This window comes from Mobula hypostoma, chromosome 18 (genome assembly GCF_963921235.1).
Source record: "Mobula hypostoma chromosome 18, sMobHyp1.1, whole genome shotgun sequence".
Classification (NCBI taxonomy): domain Eukaryota; kingdom Metazoa; phylum Chordata; class Chondrichthyes; order Myliobatiformes; family Myliobatidae; genus Mobula; species Mobula hypostoma.
The window spans coordinates 58,464,679-58,483,930 of NC_086114.1; the positions used below are offsets into that span (position 1 = coordinate 58,464,679).

Genomic DNA, 19,252 nt, shown 5'->3' on the forward strand with positions numbered 1-19,252 from the left:
TGGAGTAGGGCCTCTCTGCTCTTGTGTTCAATGTCCTAACTAATGAAGACCAGTATTTTATAAGCTTCCTTAACCACATTATTTGTCTGTGCTGCACCTTCAAGGATATTTGGTCTTGCACACCAAATTCCCTCTGTTCTTCATGGACTTTCATGGTATGTGTCCTAACTTCATTAATGCTGCCAAAATGCATCACCTGTCACTTATCAGGATTAATCTCCAACTCTCACTTATCTGCCCATTTCACCAGCACGTTAATCATCAACATTAGCCTTAACCCAACTACTATCCACTCTTATCAACAACTCCACCAATCTTCATGTCACCTCTATACTTACTAATCATGCCACTTACATCCAGATCCAATTGTAGCCTCAGTTAGTCGGGGTCAACCAATATGCAGGCCAGCGCAATACCATATAGAGAGCAAGCTGTTCCCTATGCAGCAGGCCCCCCTTTTCCTGATAATGCAAAGGAATGGTGGAGACCAATAGAGTTTGACACTAATAGCATTGGAGGAGTTGCCAGTCATCGCTAAACTCACTGTGGGGCTGCCTTATTCATTACAGCTCCAGATTTTACCTCATGGTTTATTCCTGAAGTCTTCCTCATAGCCAAAAGGCAGCGGAGGTTTGAGATCAGAGTTTTCCTTCTCTTAGATGAGCTGCCAACCATGGCTGATAAGGCACAACTGCCCACACCAACTCGTTTTAAAGTGGCAGTAACCTGCCCTTGTTAGTAGAAATGGTTCTTCTGGGCTTAGTAATCACACATGAACACCAGATGCTGGACTTGGTTGTCAGAGGCTATTTAAGACACACACCACTGGGAGCATTTAATAGGTAGTAGCTTATCCCCACTACCTCCCCCCAACCCCCCCCCACCGACACACCCAGCTATGACACCTTAAGGAACCACATCCAAATTATAGCAAGGGTCCGAATATTGATCTTTGTGGTACACCGCTGGTCACAGGCATCTAATCACAAAAATAATCTTCTGACTTCTATTGCCATGTCAATTTTAGATCCATTTTGCCAACTTGCTTTGGATCACATAAGCCCTCACCTTCTGGACCAATCTCCCATGTGGGATTTACCTCCTCAAAAAACAATTCAATTAGATTGGTCAGTCAAGATCTGCCCTTGGCAAAGCTAAACTGACTATCTTTAATTCCCTCATTTGATCCTGTATCCCACCTGTCCCTCAGAATCTTATCCAACAATTTCTCTACTACTGATAGTAGGCTCCCATGTCTGCAATTATCAGCCTTTTCCCTGTTGCCCTCCTTGAAGAAGGGGACCAGATCTGCCATCTTCTAGTCCAGGGCAACACGGTAGCGTAGTGTTTAGTGTATTACTTTACAGCGCCTGTGATCACTGATCACTGACAAGGGTGTAGTTCCTACCCTTGCCTGTAAGGAGTTTGTACGTTCTCCCTGTGACCACATGGGCTTCTGCCAGCTGCTCCAGTTTCCTCGCACGTTTCAAAAATGTACGGTTAGGGGGGGTTAGTGAGTTGTGAGCATGCTGTGATGGAGCCAGAAACATAATCCACTGATTTGATTTGGTACAAATGACACATTTCACTAGATGTTTCAATGTACATAACAAATAAGGCTGATCTCTTTTCTTGATACCGTGTGATCAACGAAGATTTAAAAATCTCACCTGGAGCCTCGGCCATCTTTTTCCTGACTAGTTAGGAGATTGTGCCAGAAAAACGCCAGCCTGTTGCCACCCTTTTGGATTTGACCATGTCCCGTGAAACCCCATCTATAACTTTTCAAACCAAAATGATCATAACGCCTGACATGAGGGTCACATTTAAAATTTGGTAAATTTGTTTATTATTGTCACATATTGCCAGGTATGGTGGAAAAGCTGTACGCTGTTCATGTAAATCAGAATGGTGCACTGAGGCAGTGCAAGGTAGAACAATAAGAGTGCAGAATGAAGTGTTACCTTACAGAGAAAGTGCAGCATAGACAGACAGGGACAAGGTCATAGCAGGAGACCCTTGGTGGCCTCTTCATTAGATAAACCTGTACACCTGCATGTTAATGTAAATACCTAATCAGCCTGTCATGTGGCAGCAACTCATTACATAAAAGCATGCAGACATGGCCGAGAGGGTTTAGTTGGTATTCAGACCAGACATCAGAGTGGGGAAGAAATATGATTTAAGTGACTTTGACTGTGGAATGATTGTTGGTGCCAGACAGGGTGGTTTGAGTATCTCAGAAACTGCCAATCTCTTTGGATATTTCATGCGCAACAGTCTCTAGAGTTTAGAGGGTGAAACAAGAAACAAAAAGCATTAAGTGAATGGCAGTTCTGTGGGCAAAAATGCCTTGTTAATGAGGGAGGTCAGAGGAGAATGGCCAAACTGGTTCAAGCTGACAGGAAGGCAATATTAGCTCGAATAACTATGCATTACAACAATCGTGTGGCGAAGAACATCTCTGAATGCACAACATGTTGAACCTTGAAGAGGATGGGCTACAGAAGCAGAGGACCACAATCATGCACTCAGTGGCCACTTTATTAGGTGTAGAAGGTACCTAATTAAAGTAGTTACTGAGTGTAGATTGTAAGGACAAGAGTGCACCTCATCATACTAGGGAAGCATCCAACAATCTGGGGTATAGTACTGGGGTAGAAGCTGTCGTTGAGCCTGATGTTATGTGCTTTCAAGCCAATGGGAGTAGGGAGAAGATAGAATGTCCCCAATGGGAGTGGGGAGAAGATAGAATGTCCCCAATGGGAGTGGGGAGAAGATAGAATGTCCCCAATGGGAGTGGGGAGAAGATAGAATGTCCCCAATGGGAGTGGGGAGAAGATAGAATGTCCCCAATGGGAGTGGAGAGAAGATAGAATGTCCCCAATGGGAGTGGGGAGAAGATAGGATGTCCCCAATGGGAGTGGGGAGAAGATAGGATGTCCCCAATGGGAGTGGGGAGAAGATAGGATGTCCCCAATGGGAATGGGGAGAAGATAGGATGTCCCCAATGGGAGTGGGGAGAAGATAGGATGTCCCCAATGGGAGTGGGGAGAAGATAGGATGTCCCCAATGGGAGTGGGGAGAAGATAGGATGTCCCCAATGGGAGTGGGGAGAAGATAGGATGTCCCCAATGGGAGTGGGGAGAAGATAGGATGTCCCCAATGGGAGTGGGGAGAAGATAGGATGTCCCCAATGGGAGTGGGGAGAAGATAGGATGTCCCCAATGGGAGTGGGGAGAAGATAGAATGTCCCCAATGGGAGTGGGGAGAAGATAGAATGTCCCCAATGGGATTGGGGAGAAGATGGGATGTCCAGAGTGGGTGGGATCTTTGATTATGCTAGGTGCTCTACTGAGGCAGTGAGAACTATGGAATGAGTCCATGTAAGGGAGTCTGGTTTCTGTTACGTGCTGAGCTGTTTGCAAATCTCTCTAGATTTTTTGCAGTCATGGGTTGCCGTACTAAGCTGTGATGTATTTGAGTATGATGCTTTTTAGGATGCAAACACTCTTGACAAGAACGTATATTGTGTTTAACCATGAAGTCGAACAGGTTAAGCATCGATAGTTGTCGCTGAGGCAGGCTGTTTCCCACGCGTCTTGATATTTAAGCACTGTTCCTCTTCCATCGCCCTGGGAATTGAAGTTTTCCCCTGAGAGACAGATTAACTTGAATTATATAAATCTGTCCTATTGTGGAAATATTGTTGCCTCAATACTGTATATATGTGACAAGTTCTCAGATGCTGGAAATCCAAAGCAACACTCAAAGAGCTCCAGGAGCTCAGCAGGTCAGGCAGCATTAATGGAAATGAATAAACAGTCAATGTTTCAGGCCAAAACATTTTTTTAATGTTACTGTACATATGTACAATTGTACTTTAATATGACAAGCTTGCTAAATTAACTTTTTCATTGCAACTCTTAATAGAAGCAGGGAGAAGTAGAAGAAGAAGATGAAAATCTTCCTATCCAAGAGGTATCCTTTGATCCTGAGAAAACCCAGTGTTGTGTGGTAGAGAATGGACAAGTTCTGACCCATGGGAGTGGTGGAAAGGGCTATGGTCTAGCATCAACAGGGATTGCTTCTGGATGCTATCATTGGAAGGTATATCTAAATTAGATGCAGAAATTGTAAAATATTTATTTAAATACAAAAAGGTTTGAATTCTATCTCCAATTAAATGCATATGTTACATTGTGTCTTTAATGTGTACTTCTGGAATATCATACACTCCCAATTTTTTTTTCTAGTTTTATATAGTGAAAGAAAATAGAGGTAATGAAGGCACATGTGTTGGAGTATCTCGCTGGCCTGTGCACGATTTCAACCATCGGACTACCTCGGACATGTGGCTGTACAGGGCTTACAGTGGTAACCTTTACCACAATGGTGAACAGACACTGACCCTCTTCAGTTTTACTCAAGGAGACTATGTAACATGTGTCTTGGATATGGAGGCCAGGACAATTTCATTTGGGAAAAATGGAGAGGTAAGCACTCCCTAAATGTTCTCGGTGGATATAACCTTAAAATTTATTTCTTGCCAGTGAAAGCATTTTACTGTAAAAAATTTTATACGAATATATCCAAAGCCCAAACGTTTACAAAGGAGGATCACATTTTAAATTTGTATATTTTTAAAATGTTTAAATTTAATCAAATCTAATCAAATCATTTAAAAAAACAGTAGTTGCAAGAATGAGCCGTTTGGCTGTTCAAGTCTGTTCTGTTATTTCGTTGTGGTCATGGCTGATCATCTAACTCAGCTTCCTCTCTCTATCCCCGTAAATTTTTTAATTTTTATCCTTTTTAAAAAGTCCAAATGCTTTGAATATATTTATGATTTGGTTTCACCTTCCTTCTGTGTATTCCACAGCTTCACCACTCCCTTGGAGAAGAAATTTCTTCTTATCTCACTCGTAATTCTTTCTTCTCTGTCTTCTGAAATCCTCTGGCCTTCAAGAATCTAATGTTTCCAGTCCTGTTAAAATTATGGAGGTTATGTTGAGACTCCTTTTAGTCTTCTAAACTCTGGTCAATATAAGATTAACTGACTCAGTTTCTCTTAAGTCAGTCCTGCTTTCTCAGGAATTGGTTTTGTGCTGAGATTTTGATAATCTGCCACAATTAATAAAGTATACTCAGCAGCTGCAGGTCTTGAATTCTCAATTTATTGACCAGGTAGGTTGACTTTCAGGTTTATCCTTTCTCCTGATCCTGTTCTACCAACTGAGCTTTTATTAAGCCATTGTGGCTAGTTCAATTGTGTCTCCCCTAACTGAATAGTCCTTTTGAAATTTGTAAATATGGTAGAACAGATTGGAACCTTTGAGGCAATGTATACAATGATTTCATACATTAGAGTGGTATTAAGATTGCTTACAGCTGCAATGATCTGCCTGCTTTATTTCAAAGTGTAGTATGTGTAGGACATAAAGGTCTGGAGAGCAGAGAATTCCAATAATATTCAATAATAATTTTTGTGCATACAAACAGTAAACAGGCATTTTGGATATTACTGGGTCTAGGCCTTGATAGAGTTAACCTGGAGAGGATGCTTCCAATAGTGGGAAAGTCTAGAACCAGAACTTTAGCCTCAGAAGTAGACGGATGTTCCTTTAGAACAGATATAAGGGGGAATTTCTTTAGCCAAAAGGTGGTGAATCTATGGAATTAATTGTCACAGACAGCTGTGGAGGCCACGTCATTGAGTATATTTAAAATAGAGGTTGATAGCTTCTTAATATGCAAGGTTGTTGAAGTTACTGTAAGAAGGCAGGAAAATGGGGTTGAAAGGGAAAATAAATCAGCTATGATTGAACTGATAGTGGGTCAATTAATTGTAATTATGCTCTCCATGTCTTACGGTCTTATTGGCATTTAATTATTTGACGTGCTAGCTGTGCTGGAAATAGCTCACGGAAGTTCCAAATTTTTGCTGTTTGCAAAGTTTTACTTTAGCAGCTTTTCTTAATTAACTTATCTCATTTTCTTTCCTTTTTAGGAGCCTAAGTTAGCTTTTGAAGATGTGGATGCAGCAGAACTGTATCCGTGTGTCATGTTCTACAGCAGTAATCCTGGTGAAAAGGTAAAGAGGTTTTCTCCATGGACAGACATTGCCTGCTGGTATTTCTGACAATAAATTAAATGAAAGTTGTATTTTAGAATAATGAGAAAAAATGCTGTATGAAACAAGAGAATGTTAACCACCAGACACGAGGAAATCTGCAGATACTGGAATTTCAAGCAACACACAAAAAAGTTGCTGGTGAACGCAGCAGGCCAGGCAGCATCTCTAGGAAGAGGTACAGTCGACGTTTTGGGCCGAGACCCTTCGTCAGGACTAACTGAAAGAAGAGATAGTAAGAGATTTGAAAGTGGGAGGGGGAGGGGGAGATCCGAAATGATAGAAGACAGGAGGGGGATGGATGGAGCCAAGAGCTGGACAGGTGATAAGCAAAAGGGATATGAGAGGATCACGGGACAGGAGGCCCAGGGAGAAAGACAAGCGGGAGGGGGGGGGAAACCCAGAGGATGGACAAGGGGTACAGTCAGAGGGACAGAGGGAGAAAAAGGAGAGTGAGAGAAAGAATGTGTGTATATAAATAAATAACAGATGGGGTACGAAGGGGAGGTGGGGCATTAGCGGAAGTAACTAAAAAAATGTATGATTTTTAATTTATTCTGTTTGAATTTGATGACTTTTTGTATCCAGGTTAAAATATGTGAAATGCAAATGCGTGGAACACCCAGGGATTTACTGCCCGGTGATCCTATCTGTAGCCCAGTAGCTACTGTACTGGCGGAGGCCACCATCCAACTGATTCGTATTTTGCATCGTACAGATAAGTGGACTTACTGTATAAATAAAAACATGATGGATCGTTTGCAGAAGGTCAAATCCTGCATTAAAGAGGTCAGCCAGAAACTGAAAAAGAGTCGTTCTGTGCAAAGCAGGGAGGAGCATGAGGTGAAGGAAGAGAGCAAGGATGATGAAAAAGCCAAGCATAACAAGCATGGCTTGGCTGAGCTTACAGAAATCCAGCTGAGGACTCTGTGCACTGAGGTATGGCCAGTGCTGGCAGTGATTGGTGGCGTGGATACCGGCCTTCGGGTTGGAGGGAGATGCATTCACAAGCAAACGGGAAGACATGCCACTCTTTTAGGTGTAGTCAAGGAAGGGAGCACTTCAGCCAAGGTGCAGTGGGATGATGCTGAAATAACAATAAGGTAGGTACAGGTTTTCAGTCAAATTAGCTAATTTGTACAGTTACTGGTTGTTGTAGTGGCTTTCTACCTATTGTGCAAATTCATATGTTATTAATTGGCCAGCTCGTGGGAGTTGGAGACAGTTGTTTGTTTTAACTATAATTTTAGCAGTAGCATACAGCAGAAAATGAAACTGAAGTGTATCTTAAGTGATATTGGTTTTTAAAAAAGAGCTTTCTGGTGCATATGTTCAGAAAAGTTCACCAATCTCGCTCTGCAGAGGTGGTCTCCGTGGAGAGCCACAGTGCAAAAGTTCAAGTTATAAATTCAATACCACTGGCTTTAAAGCCTGATCTTTCCTTTAAATACACTTGTCCACTAGAAAGTATGGAACAGTCGACAAAATCCAAAACAAAAGGTGACCACAGAATATATTTTGAACATATTCACAATATATAAATTTAAAGTGTAGGTAGTCTTGTATAAGTTTGTGGCTGGTTGTTTAGTTTTACAGCTGTGCTTTAAAATCTTTTCCTCAATGTTTGAATGCAACATGTGGCTATTTTATTTTTACTGGAACAGGCATGTCTTCAATTGTTTTGAGGTGCACCACAATATTGTCACAAATAGGCTCTGTTATTGTACTGAAGGCTCTCCATTGAGAAAACTCATTACAGGCAACCCCCATGTTACAGCCATTCAGATATTGAAAATTCACCCTTTCAGAATTCATAAATCCACAACCCAAAAATATGAGATACAAAATACAAAAATCAGTCTTACAGTGTGTATATCAGTAAATTAATACAAAAATTAGTATTTTGTAACTATCTTGATGCATTTGCAGGTGGCACTGGTTTGTCTTCTGAAAAATTACATTATGGGTCATTGTAGGAATGTAAATCCCACTTTCCCCACCCCCACCCCCATAACACAGTGGTCATCTGTATGTCTCATGCAGAATGAATCGAAAAGAGATGTAGCATAGAAACTAGACCTTTGGTCCACAGTGATAATGACGACCTTTAAGCACCCACTTTTAGAGTAGTCCTACCCTCATCCTACATTATTCTCTCCACAATCCCATCAACTGCCTCCACCCCCAGTTTCTACAACTCATCTACACACTAGGGTAATTTACACTGGCCAATGTATTGTGTTGCAGGTAAGGAAACGCGCTCCAGATTCATGAGCACAACTCACTCAGGAAATACATTGTCATAATTGACTTAACGTTGGATAGATTGTGGGGGGGTAGATCAGGTCCAAAACTGTAAACTCGACTTCAACCCCAGAGAACACTCTCGACGACTTGACAGCATTTAGAAAGCATCAGAACAACACTTAAATAGACTTGGACTGATGGTTGGAAACAAGGAATACCCCTTTTCAAGATATGAATTTGATAAGTTATTTGAAACCCACCACTTTACATACCAGTGTATGAAGTTACGCTTAGCGGATTTCAAATGTTACAGAAATGAAAGTCTTTTCATTGGTAAAGCTGTTTCCTTGAGTTCTAGTTTGGATCAAATGCCACTTTTTTTTCTTCTCTGGCATCTAAAAGATGCATCTGGATATTTGTGTATATAGTGCAATTGTAAAATGATTGAGGTAGAATAGATTTTTTTTACAGGATTGCTTATGTTTCCAAATTTAATTTGGAGACGTGAATACTGATTGCTGATAAGTATCTGATAGCTGCCCTAACTTTAATTGTTGTATTCCTGTAGTCGTTTTTGTTTGTACTATAAATCCACTGTTTGTTGTTTCTGGCATTGTTGTTGAATTAATGGTCATTTAAGTCTGCAATCCTTATTTTGTAAATTTGTGCATTATGAACTTGCGTTTCCACTTACCCTTGTCCCTCCTCTCCTTAAGTGAATTTAGTGAATTTTTTTCTACACTATTCTGACTCATAAACTGCATTCCTTTCTGCATCCATTTGCTTTTGTAACAGCATAGTCTTGTGTACATTCCTCTTGTCTATCCCTCACTTCTTCCTGTGTCATTCTGAATCTGATTAAAGCTTCCCAACTTCTTGGTCACCCAGTGACACGCCTCTCTACAACTTGGAACCCTGTGACCCACTGCCTTTTGACGTGTCGCGATTCCGTGGGTTGACAGCTTCTCTGCTGCTGGATCTCATGTATCTGACCGGCATCCATGAAGATGGAGCGAGACAGAGTGCTAGGAGACATGAGAAGAAGCACAGGCACGAATCTGAAGATAAAACAGAACTGGAGCAGAAACCTGAGGCAGACACTACTAAAGAAGCCATTGATCAGCGAGCAATAACACAAACATCTGAGGAAACTAAAGGTTTTATGCAATGTGGTGCTTCCAGTTCACGATCAGAAAATGACATATCAACTTGCACTATGGACTCTGTGCATCTCAGTTTGGATTCTCATCAGCATTTGCTGGAGGGAAAACGAAAGCTGCACGAGCACTTTCTCAGAAATCATGACTTGGTTCAGTCAGAAATCCGAGCTGTTCAGTTGTCTTACCTGTATCTTGGTGCTATGAAGACCCTTAGTGCCCTGTTAAGCTGCAGTAAGTATGCAGAACTGCTGCTGATTCCGAAAGTGTTAACTGAGAATGGCCACAACTCGGACTGTGCTGGCTCGCCGGTTCTTCAGGATGACACGGAAATGAGATCTGCTCTCCAGTTTCTGATGCGCCACATGGTGAAGCGGGCTGTCATGCGCTCACCAATTAAGAGAGCTCTGGGGCTATCGGATCTGGAGCGTGCACAGGCCGTGATTTATAAACTGATTGTGAACTCATTGCTGGATGATCACTGTGGTGGAAAAGCTAAACAAGGTATGTCTATTCTTCAGTGTTAATGGATAAGTAGACAGCTGTTGATGGTTTAGTCGTTCAGTAACGATTGTCCTCCTGTTCTAGTTGCATGCTTATTAATTAATGTGCTGAGGGACTGAGTTATAGGGAAAAGTTTGATAGGCTAGAATTTTATTCCTTGGAGAGATGATCCTGTAGAGGTGTATAAACTCATAAGGGGCATAGATAGGGTGAATGCACACAGTTTCCTTCCCAGGGTTGGGGAATCGAGAAATAGAGGGCACAGCTTTAAGGTGAGGGAGAAAGATTTAAGGGGAACTTGAGAGACAACTTTTTTTTTAAACATAGTTGGTGGTATACGTATGGAATGAGCTGCCAGATAAGTGATAAAAGTGGATTTTTAAAAGGCACTTGGACAGGTATGTGTATGGGAAAGATTTAGAAGATTATGGCCAAACGTAGGCAATATGCAGCTTGAATGGGCACTATAGGGTGTATTAGTTGGGCCAGAAGGCCTGTTTCTATGCTGTAAGAATCATAGAATCGTAGAGATCTACAGCACACAGGCCCTTTGTCCCACAGTGTTGTGCTGACCATGTAACCTGCTCTAGAAACTGCCGAGAGTTACACAACCGCATAGCCCTCTATTTTACTAAGACTCTAGATATAATATATACATGAAAGCAAGGTAAGGCATGTTTAACAATAAGACCAGGAGTAACCCACACAACCCTGTGTTCAACAAGATTATGACTGATCTTCTACCTCATCTTTTTGCTCCTTATTCTATATTCCTTGTTCTTTGGGATCCAAAGGTTTTGTCACTCTCCAGCTGTAAATGTAGTAGGGTACAGGACAGGATTTGGCGCTGAAGTGTTGATGGATTGGAGAACCAAAAGCCTGATCAAAGAAAGGCTTTAAGGAAAGAACTTAGAGGAGAGAGCCAGAGAGTCTCAGGAAGGAACTTTCAAAACTTAAGATCTTGTTGAATGAAGGTCAGATTTGATGGATCAATTTAAGTTTAACACAAACATCAAATGGCCAGAAACAAAGGAGCAACTATACCTTGGAAGAGGAGGAGATTACACTTGTGGGGAGGGCAAAGATCATGAAATGATTTGTAAATAAGAGTGAGTATTTTAATTGTACTGTTAATTTCAGTACACTGAAGGGAGTGTAGGTCACAAATGGGACAGTACAGGTAGGACACAGGCAGCAGAGTTGTCGATGACGTCAGACTTGGAGGATAGGGACTGACAGTAGTCAAGTATGGTAGTAACAAACATATGAATGAAGACATCAGCAGCTCTTGCTGCTTGGGTTTTGAACAGATGCCAGAGAAAATGATGGAGTCAGTGAGTAAGGAACAGATTTTGTAGCATACTGAAGCTTGTAGAATTGCCCTTTTCAGTATATAATTGGATGGATTTTCTACCCATCCAGTGCAGCTGTAGAAGAAGGGCAATGGGGTTAGAATATTGAACACAACAGACCCTTAGCCTGACAATGTGGTGGAACTATTAACCTATTCCAAGATCAATCTAACCTTTCCCTTCCACATACCCCTCCATTTTTCTTTCGTTCATGTGCCTATTTAGGATTCTTTAAAATGTCCCTAATGTATCTGCCTCTAGCAGGGTGTTCCACACCCTCACCACTCTGTGCTTATATTTAAAAAAAACTCTGACACCCCTTCTATACTTTCCTCCAATCACTTTAAAATTACGCCCTCTTGTATTTCCTATTGCCACCGTGGGGGGAAAAGGCATGGGCTATCAACTTTACCCATGTCATCCATCAGTTAGCTATGCTGACAAGCTAGCTTTGTATCTTGAAACTCAAGCTGTCTTTTAGGATGATTTTGATGATACCAATGTATCAATGTGATGATAGGTCCCTGAGTAATGTTGGGGTAGGAGGAAGGAAGGGCATTACTTTTAAGATTAAATCATTATCCGATGATTGCAACATTACTCATCAGAATGATGGTGGAGGACAGACTTGGTATAGTCGACGATATAGAAGGGTCACAACTGATAAGGCAAGAGAGAATGTAAAGTGGGTAAATGTGCTCACCTTCTTTTGCTCTGTGGTCAGAGGAAGTTTCTCAAGTGCTCGAGTATGCAGTTCTGCTTTGCACACGAGCTTTTGTTAAAATGAATCTCTGCTAGGTTGAGTAATCTAACTATCCATTAGCAAATTACCTGAATTTCAAATGTGGAATTATGATAATCAAATGTCACTGTGAATATTGTCGATATATGCAAGAACCTAAAAGCAGGAGAAATGATGGTGATTGAGGAGTGCTTTGCCTTAATCTATTATTTTCAAATTGGATTCCATATGTTTCCTCTCAGATTTTGAGTTGCTTAGTCAGCTACACTATACATATAAAAGAACCTGCTGTATTTGCACATAAAATGAGTATTGCATTAGTTGTGGTTAACTAATATGCTGTTGCTTTATTGTAACTTCCTGGCAGATGTCTCCCAGCAGCCTGAAGAGATGGATACAGCTGTACAAACACAGACACCTGTTACTACCAGCCCCTCTGCTTCCAGTACCACTTCGTTCATGAGCAGTTCTCTGGAAGACACCACCACTGCTACCACCCCTGTCACAGACACAGAAACGGTGCCTGCCTCAGAATCACCAAGTGTAATGCCACTTAGCCTTTTACGGTATGTCCTTTCATTGTGCAGCGCAGAAGTGGGTCTTTTGGACCATAGTGCCTCTCTTTACCTGCGTTTGACCAGTCTCCCTTTTCTGTTCATGTGCACATCTAAATTTAATTATATCTGCCTCAATCACCTCTGGCAGTTCATTCCAAATAATCACCAACCCCTGAGTGAAAAATTTACAACTGAAATCTCCTTTGCATCTTTTAGCTCTCCCTTTAAGCCTGTGCCCTGGGGACAAAGAATTTGACTATCTATTTTATCTGTGCTCTTCATCATTTTCTAAACCTCTTTAAGGTCATCCCTCAGCTTCCTATATTTCGGTGAGTGTAAATCCAGCCTATCCAATCTCTGCTTGCAACTAGCGCCCTCCATTTCAGGCAGCATCCTGGTAAACCTCTTCTGTGCCGTCTCTATTACTGCCACATCCAGAACAGTACACCATATTCCAAATGCCGTCAGACCAGTGCTTTATGTGGCTGAAACATGATGCCCCAACTCTAGTACTCGAGGCAAACATCTCAAATGCCTTCTCCGCTATCCTATTCCACATGTGTGCCTGAATGTCCAGGTCCATCTTTACATCAATGCTTCAAAGGTCTCTGCCACTTGTTCTATACGTTTTGCTAGAATTTGACTTCCCAAAGTGTATTATGAACACTTATTTGGATTAAATTCCATCTGTTGCCATTCTGCCAACTTTCCAGCTGATTTATTTCCTGCCATAAGCTTAACAACCTTCTTTCTTATCAATAACTCCACCAGATTCTGTGTAGTCTGAAAACTCTCTAATCAAAATCCCTACTTCTACTCTTATCACCGAGTTTACTTTAGATCAGATTTGTCAACACACCTTAGATCAATCATGCCTCAACCTTGTGGACTAGCCAACTATGTGAGGAAAAATGATTTGACATGTTGAAACTGTTCAGTTTGTGAAAACAACAAAAAGTTCAAAAGGTTAATACATTGGCAGTTCTTTACTATAAATGCAGTTATTGCTTCAGAACGTTACTTTGTTAACACAATTTTAAAGTTTTAAGTCATTGACATAGGCAAGTTCTGAAAGTCTGTGGCAGGATTTGATGTTGTTCTAAAGATAGAGGTGGGACAGTGAAAATGTTACACCAGTAAAAGACAGAAATACCTAGGATAGTTTCACTAAAGACATTGCTTCTCCGACATGTTTTTGTGGAAGAATAATCCATGTTATGTTGCCTCTGCCAGACAAATGTTCTCCAGTTACCCAACTACCACATTATTGCCCACTCGACGGGCACAAACTCCACCTGTGTCTTCCTTGCCAACCTCGCCTACAGAAGAGGTGGGTAGACGGCAAAGCCTCACTTCACCTGACTCGCAGCCCACCCGACCAACGAACCGAACAGGTACTGAATGAATAAGTATGCTACTTGAGTAGGGCTGAGCTTAGCTGGTTTCCTTACTTCAGCTGTTAATTCCCAAATTTTCACCCATAATTTTTTTATTGGCAGGACATCTTTTAAAGTAGAAAATAGTACAGCAAAAAAAAAATGCTAGTCAATCAATTAATGGATTTTTTTTTTAGTAAGTGTAAAGAATTGACTGATTCATTGCCATTCACTCAATTCTTAAGTTCAAGTTTATTGTACATTTGTACAATATTGTATGTACTGTAAATATAAACAACCAAACAAAACAGTGTTCCTCCAAACCCACAAAACATACATCTCACACACAACACAGCACATAAAACAAAATATTACCACAAATAAGTTAATAAAAATATTATTCAAAATACATATAGTGGGCCGCACAGTTAAACAGTATGTTAAACAGCTCGGATGAGACTTTGGTAGTAGCAGGGTATTCATTAGTCTCACAGCCTGAGGAAAGAAGCTATTACCTAGAATGGCAGTCCTAGTCCTGATGTTTCTGTACCTCCTTTCTGATGGCAGTGTGTCAGAGAGGTCGTGGGATGTGTGGTGGGGATCCTCAACAGTGATCTGGGCCCTTCATGTGCAACACTTCCAGTAAATAAGGGGGGAGGGAGACCCTGGTTTGTTTGTTTTTACTACCCTTGATAGGATCTTGAGGTCTGATGCCATTGCACACAATGATGCAGGCAGACAGGACACTCAGTGGTGCCCCTATATTGATTTATGTCACTGTTAACTGCAGTTTAGTGACCTTTAGTAAGCCATTTCTGGAAGCTGGTCATTCTTAAAACAAAATTGACCAAATTGTTTTCACTTACCAAAACATGAGAGGGAAAAATGAGTAAAATCATACTTTGACAGGTATGCAGTACCTTGTATCTATTAATGTACATTATTAAAGTATGCATACATTATATAACCTTGAGATTTGTCTCCTAACAAGCAGCCAGGAAACAAAGAAGCCCAAAGAAATTCATTAAAAAAAGGACCATCTAGAAGTCTTCTTTATGATGGCATCTAAAGATCTGGTTTCAAATATCAGGAGTTGTGATGTAGAAACAAAATGCATTAAAACGATTAACATTCCTCAGACCTCGCAAGCTATTATAAAAGTTCATAGTACAAATGTAAAGTGTCACCAGCTAATTAAGTATTACTTATTTCATTAGCTTCATCTGATCCTAGTAGCAGACTTTCAACTTCGCCACCGCCACCGCCCATTGCTGTGCCTCTTTTGGAAATGGGTTTTTCCCTCAGACAGATTACAAAAGCCATGGAAGCCACAGGTAAATCTGCTCTTACAGGTATTGAGCTAATTTCTGGCTGATTTCCTCCGTTATGATAGACCACACTCTTAATGGAAAAATATTGCAAAACGGTTTATTAGAAATCAATCTAATCCTCAAATGAAACAGGCCATTTCCCAAACACTGAAACCTCTTATTATTTGTTTGCTTTACCTCAGCTCATTTAATTTATCACGGTCATTGTGATCAACTCATTAGTGTTGTCAGTCTACTCTCAATCACCAGCAAAGTAATGGAAGGTGTCATCACAAGTGCTATTAAGAGTTGCTCGCTTTTCAGTGGGCTCCTCGGTGATGCCTAGTTTGGATTTCACCAGGGTCACGTTACTCATATCTTATCACAGCCTTTGCTACAAAGAGTTGACTTCCAGAGGAGAGGTGAGGTGAGATACCAAGGCACATATGACTAATCATGGGATCAAAGAGCCCATTCAAAATGAATGGATGGTAAACAAGCCTGTGGTTAGTATCAAAGGAAATGGATGTGGTTGTTGATCAATCCCAGTCCAGTATATCACTACTAGAGATCCCGTCTGATTCAGCTCCACGCGCAGCTCTCAACAAATGGAACAGTTCATGCTTGCATTCAGCAAGACCTAGATGTCATTAGGGTATGGGCTGAAAATTACAACTAGCATTTATGCCAGACAAATGCTAGCAGTGACTATCTCCAAACAGACATTACCAACAACATAAATACAAGAGCAGATCAGAGACTGGGTGTCCTGTAGTAAGTAACTCACTTCCTGACACCCAAAAGTATCTGTGTTGGAATACTCCACATGGTTGCAGGAGTATAGCCCCACTAGTACACAGGATGTTTGCCGCCATCCAGAGCAAAGTGGCCCACTAGATTAATACTCAGTACATATCCTTAACATTAATTCCACTACACTGAAAGCATCTCCTAAAGATGTGAAGAGTACCAGTAAGAAAGGCTTTGGATACACAAGAACACCACCATCCTGACCTTGAAATATTACTTCTCCTTCACTTGAACTTGGTCTAAAAACCTGACAACTCTTCTCCAGTAGCACTAGAATCAGAAAAACTGTAAATGTTTACCACCACCTCAAGGGGAAGCAGTGATGGGCAACAAATCAATGCCTGAGAAAAATAAAAATCTTTTCAATTTGGCTGCCAGCCTATGGATTCCATTTGGCTGCCACTTTTTTAAAAAAGAATTTACATTGGATTTTAATTGAATACTTTAGCATTGTATCTGGAAGTTAACCTATTTTTTGTCAAAGCAAAATCTCTATGTTTGAAGAGTAATTTGCTGAATTGTTTTGGTATAATAATTGCAGATATGAGGTGAGTTAAAAATTTGAACTGGTTTCTTATATGAATTGTGTTAGAAAAGATGTGCAATTTCAGTGTGCTTTATTGCTGTTGAAACCATTCAGATGTTAACTTCTCTAACAGTCCTCCGTATGAATGAAAGTAGTAAATTTCAAACGTTACTAAAGAGTCTGGAACAACAAGCATTTGAAGAAAGGCACAAAGATCAGCGTGTACAGAGCCATTGTACTGACCACCCTCCTGTACGGCTCCGAGTCGTGGATCACCTACCATCACCACCTACGACTCCTTGAGCGTTTCCACCAGCGCTGCCACCGCACCATCCTCAGCATCCACTGGAGTGACTTCGTCACCAACATTGAAGTCTTCGAACAGGCAGAGGTCACCAGCATTGAGGCCATGTCATTGAAGACGCAGCTGTGCTGGGCAGGGCACGTCTCCAGGATGGAGGATCATTGCCTGCCCAAGATTGTGCTATATGGCAAACTCTCCACTGGCCACTGTGACAGAGGGGCACCGAAGAGGAGGTACAAGGACTCTCTGAAGAGATCCCTTGGTGCCTGTCACATTGACCATCACCAGTGGTCTAACCTGGCCTCCAATCACGAGGTCTGGCAACATACCATTCATCAGTCTGTCTCCTCCTTCGAGAACGCATGCAGGGCTGGCATTGAGGATAAAAGGAGAAGGAGGAAGAATCGTGACACAGCAGCACCAAACCCAGAACAGAATTTTCTTTGCAGCCACTGTGGCCGGGCCTGTCTGTCCCGTATTGGCCTCGTTAGCCACCAGAGAGCTTGCAGCAGACGTGGACAGCCCCCTTCCTAAATCTTCATTTGCAACACCAAGCCATGATGGATGACTTCACATTCAGTGCAAGGTTGTGTTATGCATAGGATTATTGTGGTAAGGGGTTGCTGCGCAACTTGCCTTTAATGTCTGATGCACATTCTACTGTGAATATCACTCCAGTTTATGACTTTTTTTGTTGTCTCTCACTGAAAAATAACAAAGATGGAAGATGGGGGGTGGTAGAACAGCAAGATTGTCCACCTTATCTGTTTGTTTTGTTCTAATGGGAAAAGGTTACCAATGTTGTAAATTTACTCAAAAAGTGTTTTTGTATTCACATAACTTTATAAGGTGCCAGAGGAGAAGCAGATGCCCAAAACATCACAGTGTTGGCCATGTGGATGATAGAGCACCCAGGTACAGAAGAGGATGATGAACTACAGTCAACGGTACCTTCGGATTCGTGCTGTGGGGCTACCGCTGCAGGCAGTGCTGATAAGTCTAGAGACCAGAGCTACCTGCAGTCACCTGAAATACCTGCTGCTGATGCTACTGAAGTGGAAGAAGGCTTTAGTGAGGGGTAAGTTGATGACTTTATTATTCACAATTAACTGCTTCATTTAAAGATATTGCAATTTAAACTGGGGGAACACAGTGAAATGAGTGGCATCTAATGATGAGGGAAAGGACTTGACAAGGTTTTAGGTTAAGTTCCTGCATAAAGACCACCTGACCACTAAGTTCCTCCCACAGTTTGTTTGCTGCTCCCAGTTACAGCATCGCAGTGCCTTGTGTATCCATTGTAGTTTAGCCTTACTCTTCACTGGAGGTACATTGAGAGAATCTGAAAGCCTATATTACACTTTAACTGCCCAAAATTAATGGATTTGGTGTTAAGGATGTTAAGTTTCACATAGAATACCAAACCACTTCAAATCCACTCAACCAAATTTTGAAGGCTCGAAGGAGTACAGGATGGCTACCTGTCAGGAGATGTGTTGGTCAGAGAGGCCTTTCCAAAAGCTGTTTGTCCTCTCTTTGAATAATCTCTTGTTTTATTTGTATTGTTATCTGGATTTCTTTGGTATTAGTAATTTACACAGGATGGATCTCGTAGCTCATGTTATATCATAGTTATACAGCAGTGAAACAGAGCCAACCCGTCTATTCGCTGCATCCATACTGATCTTTTTGCTCATCTACAATCATTCATTTGCTCACAAGGGTCTGTGGCTTTTAATGCCTCGCCAATTTAAGAACTTGCCTCAATGCCTCTTAAGTGTAGTGATTGTATACGATTCCTCCACCTTCTCTAACAGAAAGTTCCAGATAACAGCCATTCTCTGTAAATAAAGAAAAACAAAATCCCCCTCAAATCCCCTTCAGAACTCCATCCTCTAACTTTGTATATCTCTATCAGGTCACTACCGAGCTTCCTTTGTTCCAAAGGAAACAAACCCAGTCAATCCAATATCTCCCCAAAGCTCCTCAATTTGAGCAGTGTCCTGGTGAATCTACTTTGTGCTCTCTCCAGTACAACCTCTTCCTTGTAGTGTGGCAACCAGACCTATACAGAATACTTCATGTGTGGTCTCACCAGTGCTTTGCAAAGTTGCAACTTAAGACCTTGACTTTTATATTTTGTCACAGAGTAATACAGCATGGAAGCAGGTCCTTCCGCCCAACTGGCCCATTCCGATCGCAGCATACTCTCTGGCAGACCCAGCTGCCAGCTT

The 19,252-nt window shown here is 41.4% G+C and overlaps 1 protein-coding gene across 9 annotated transcripts in view; it reads left to right on the forward strand.

The window, feature by feature from the left end:
- The window catches only part of herc1 (HECT and RLD domain containing E3 ubiquitin protein ligase family member 1), a 270,719-nt gene that overhangs the window by 156,638 nt on the left and 94,829 nt on the right, over positions 1-19,252 (forward strand). For 8 of the 9 annotated variants that reach the window (XM_063070950.1, XM_063070953.1, XM_063070952.1 and 5 more), the window contains 9 exons: positions 3,934-4,110; positions 4,257-4,496; positions 6,011-6,094; positions 6,722-7,236; positions 9,245-10,041; positions 12,503-12,701; positions 13,926-14,086; positions 15,286-15,402; positions 17,868-18,096. In XM_063070950.1, coding sequence (XP_062927020.1) covers positions 3,934-4,110; positions 4,257-4,496; positions 6,011-6,094; positions 6,722-7,236; positions 9,245-10,041; positions 12,503-12,701; positions 13,926-14,086; positions 15,286-15,402; positions 17,868-18,096 — 2,519 coding nt within the window. The remainder of the gene's footprint in view (positions 1-3,933; positions 4,111-4,256; positions 4,497-6,010; positions 6,095-6,721; positions 7,237-9,244; positions 10,042-12,502; positions 12,702-13,925; positions 14,087-15,285; positions 15,403-17,867; positions 18,097-19,252) is intronic. The other variant, XM_063070954.1, reaches the window with a different exon arrangement.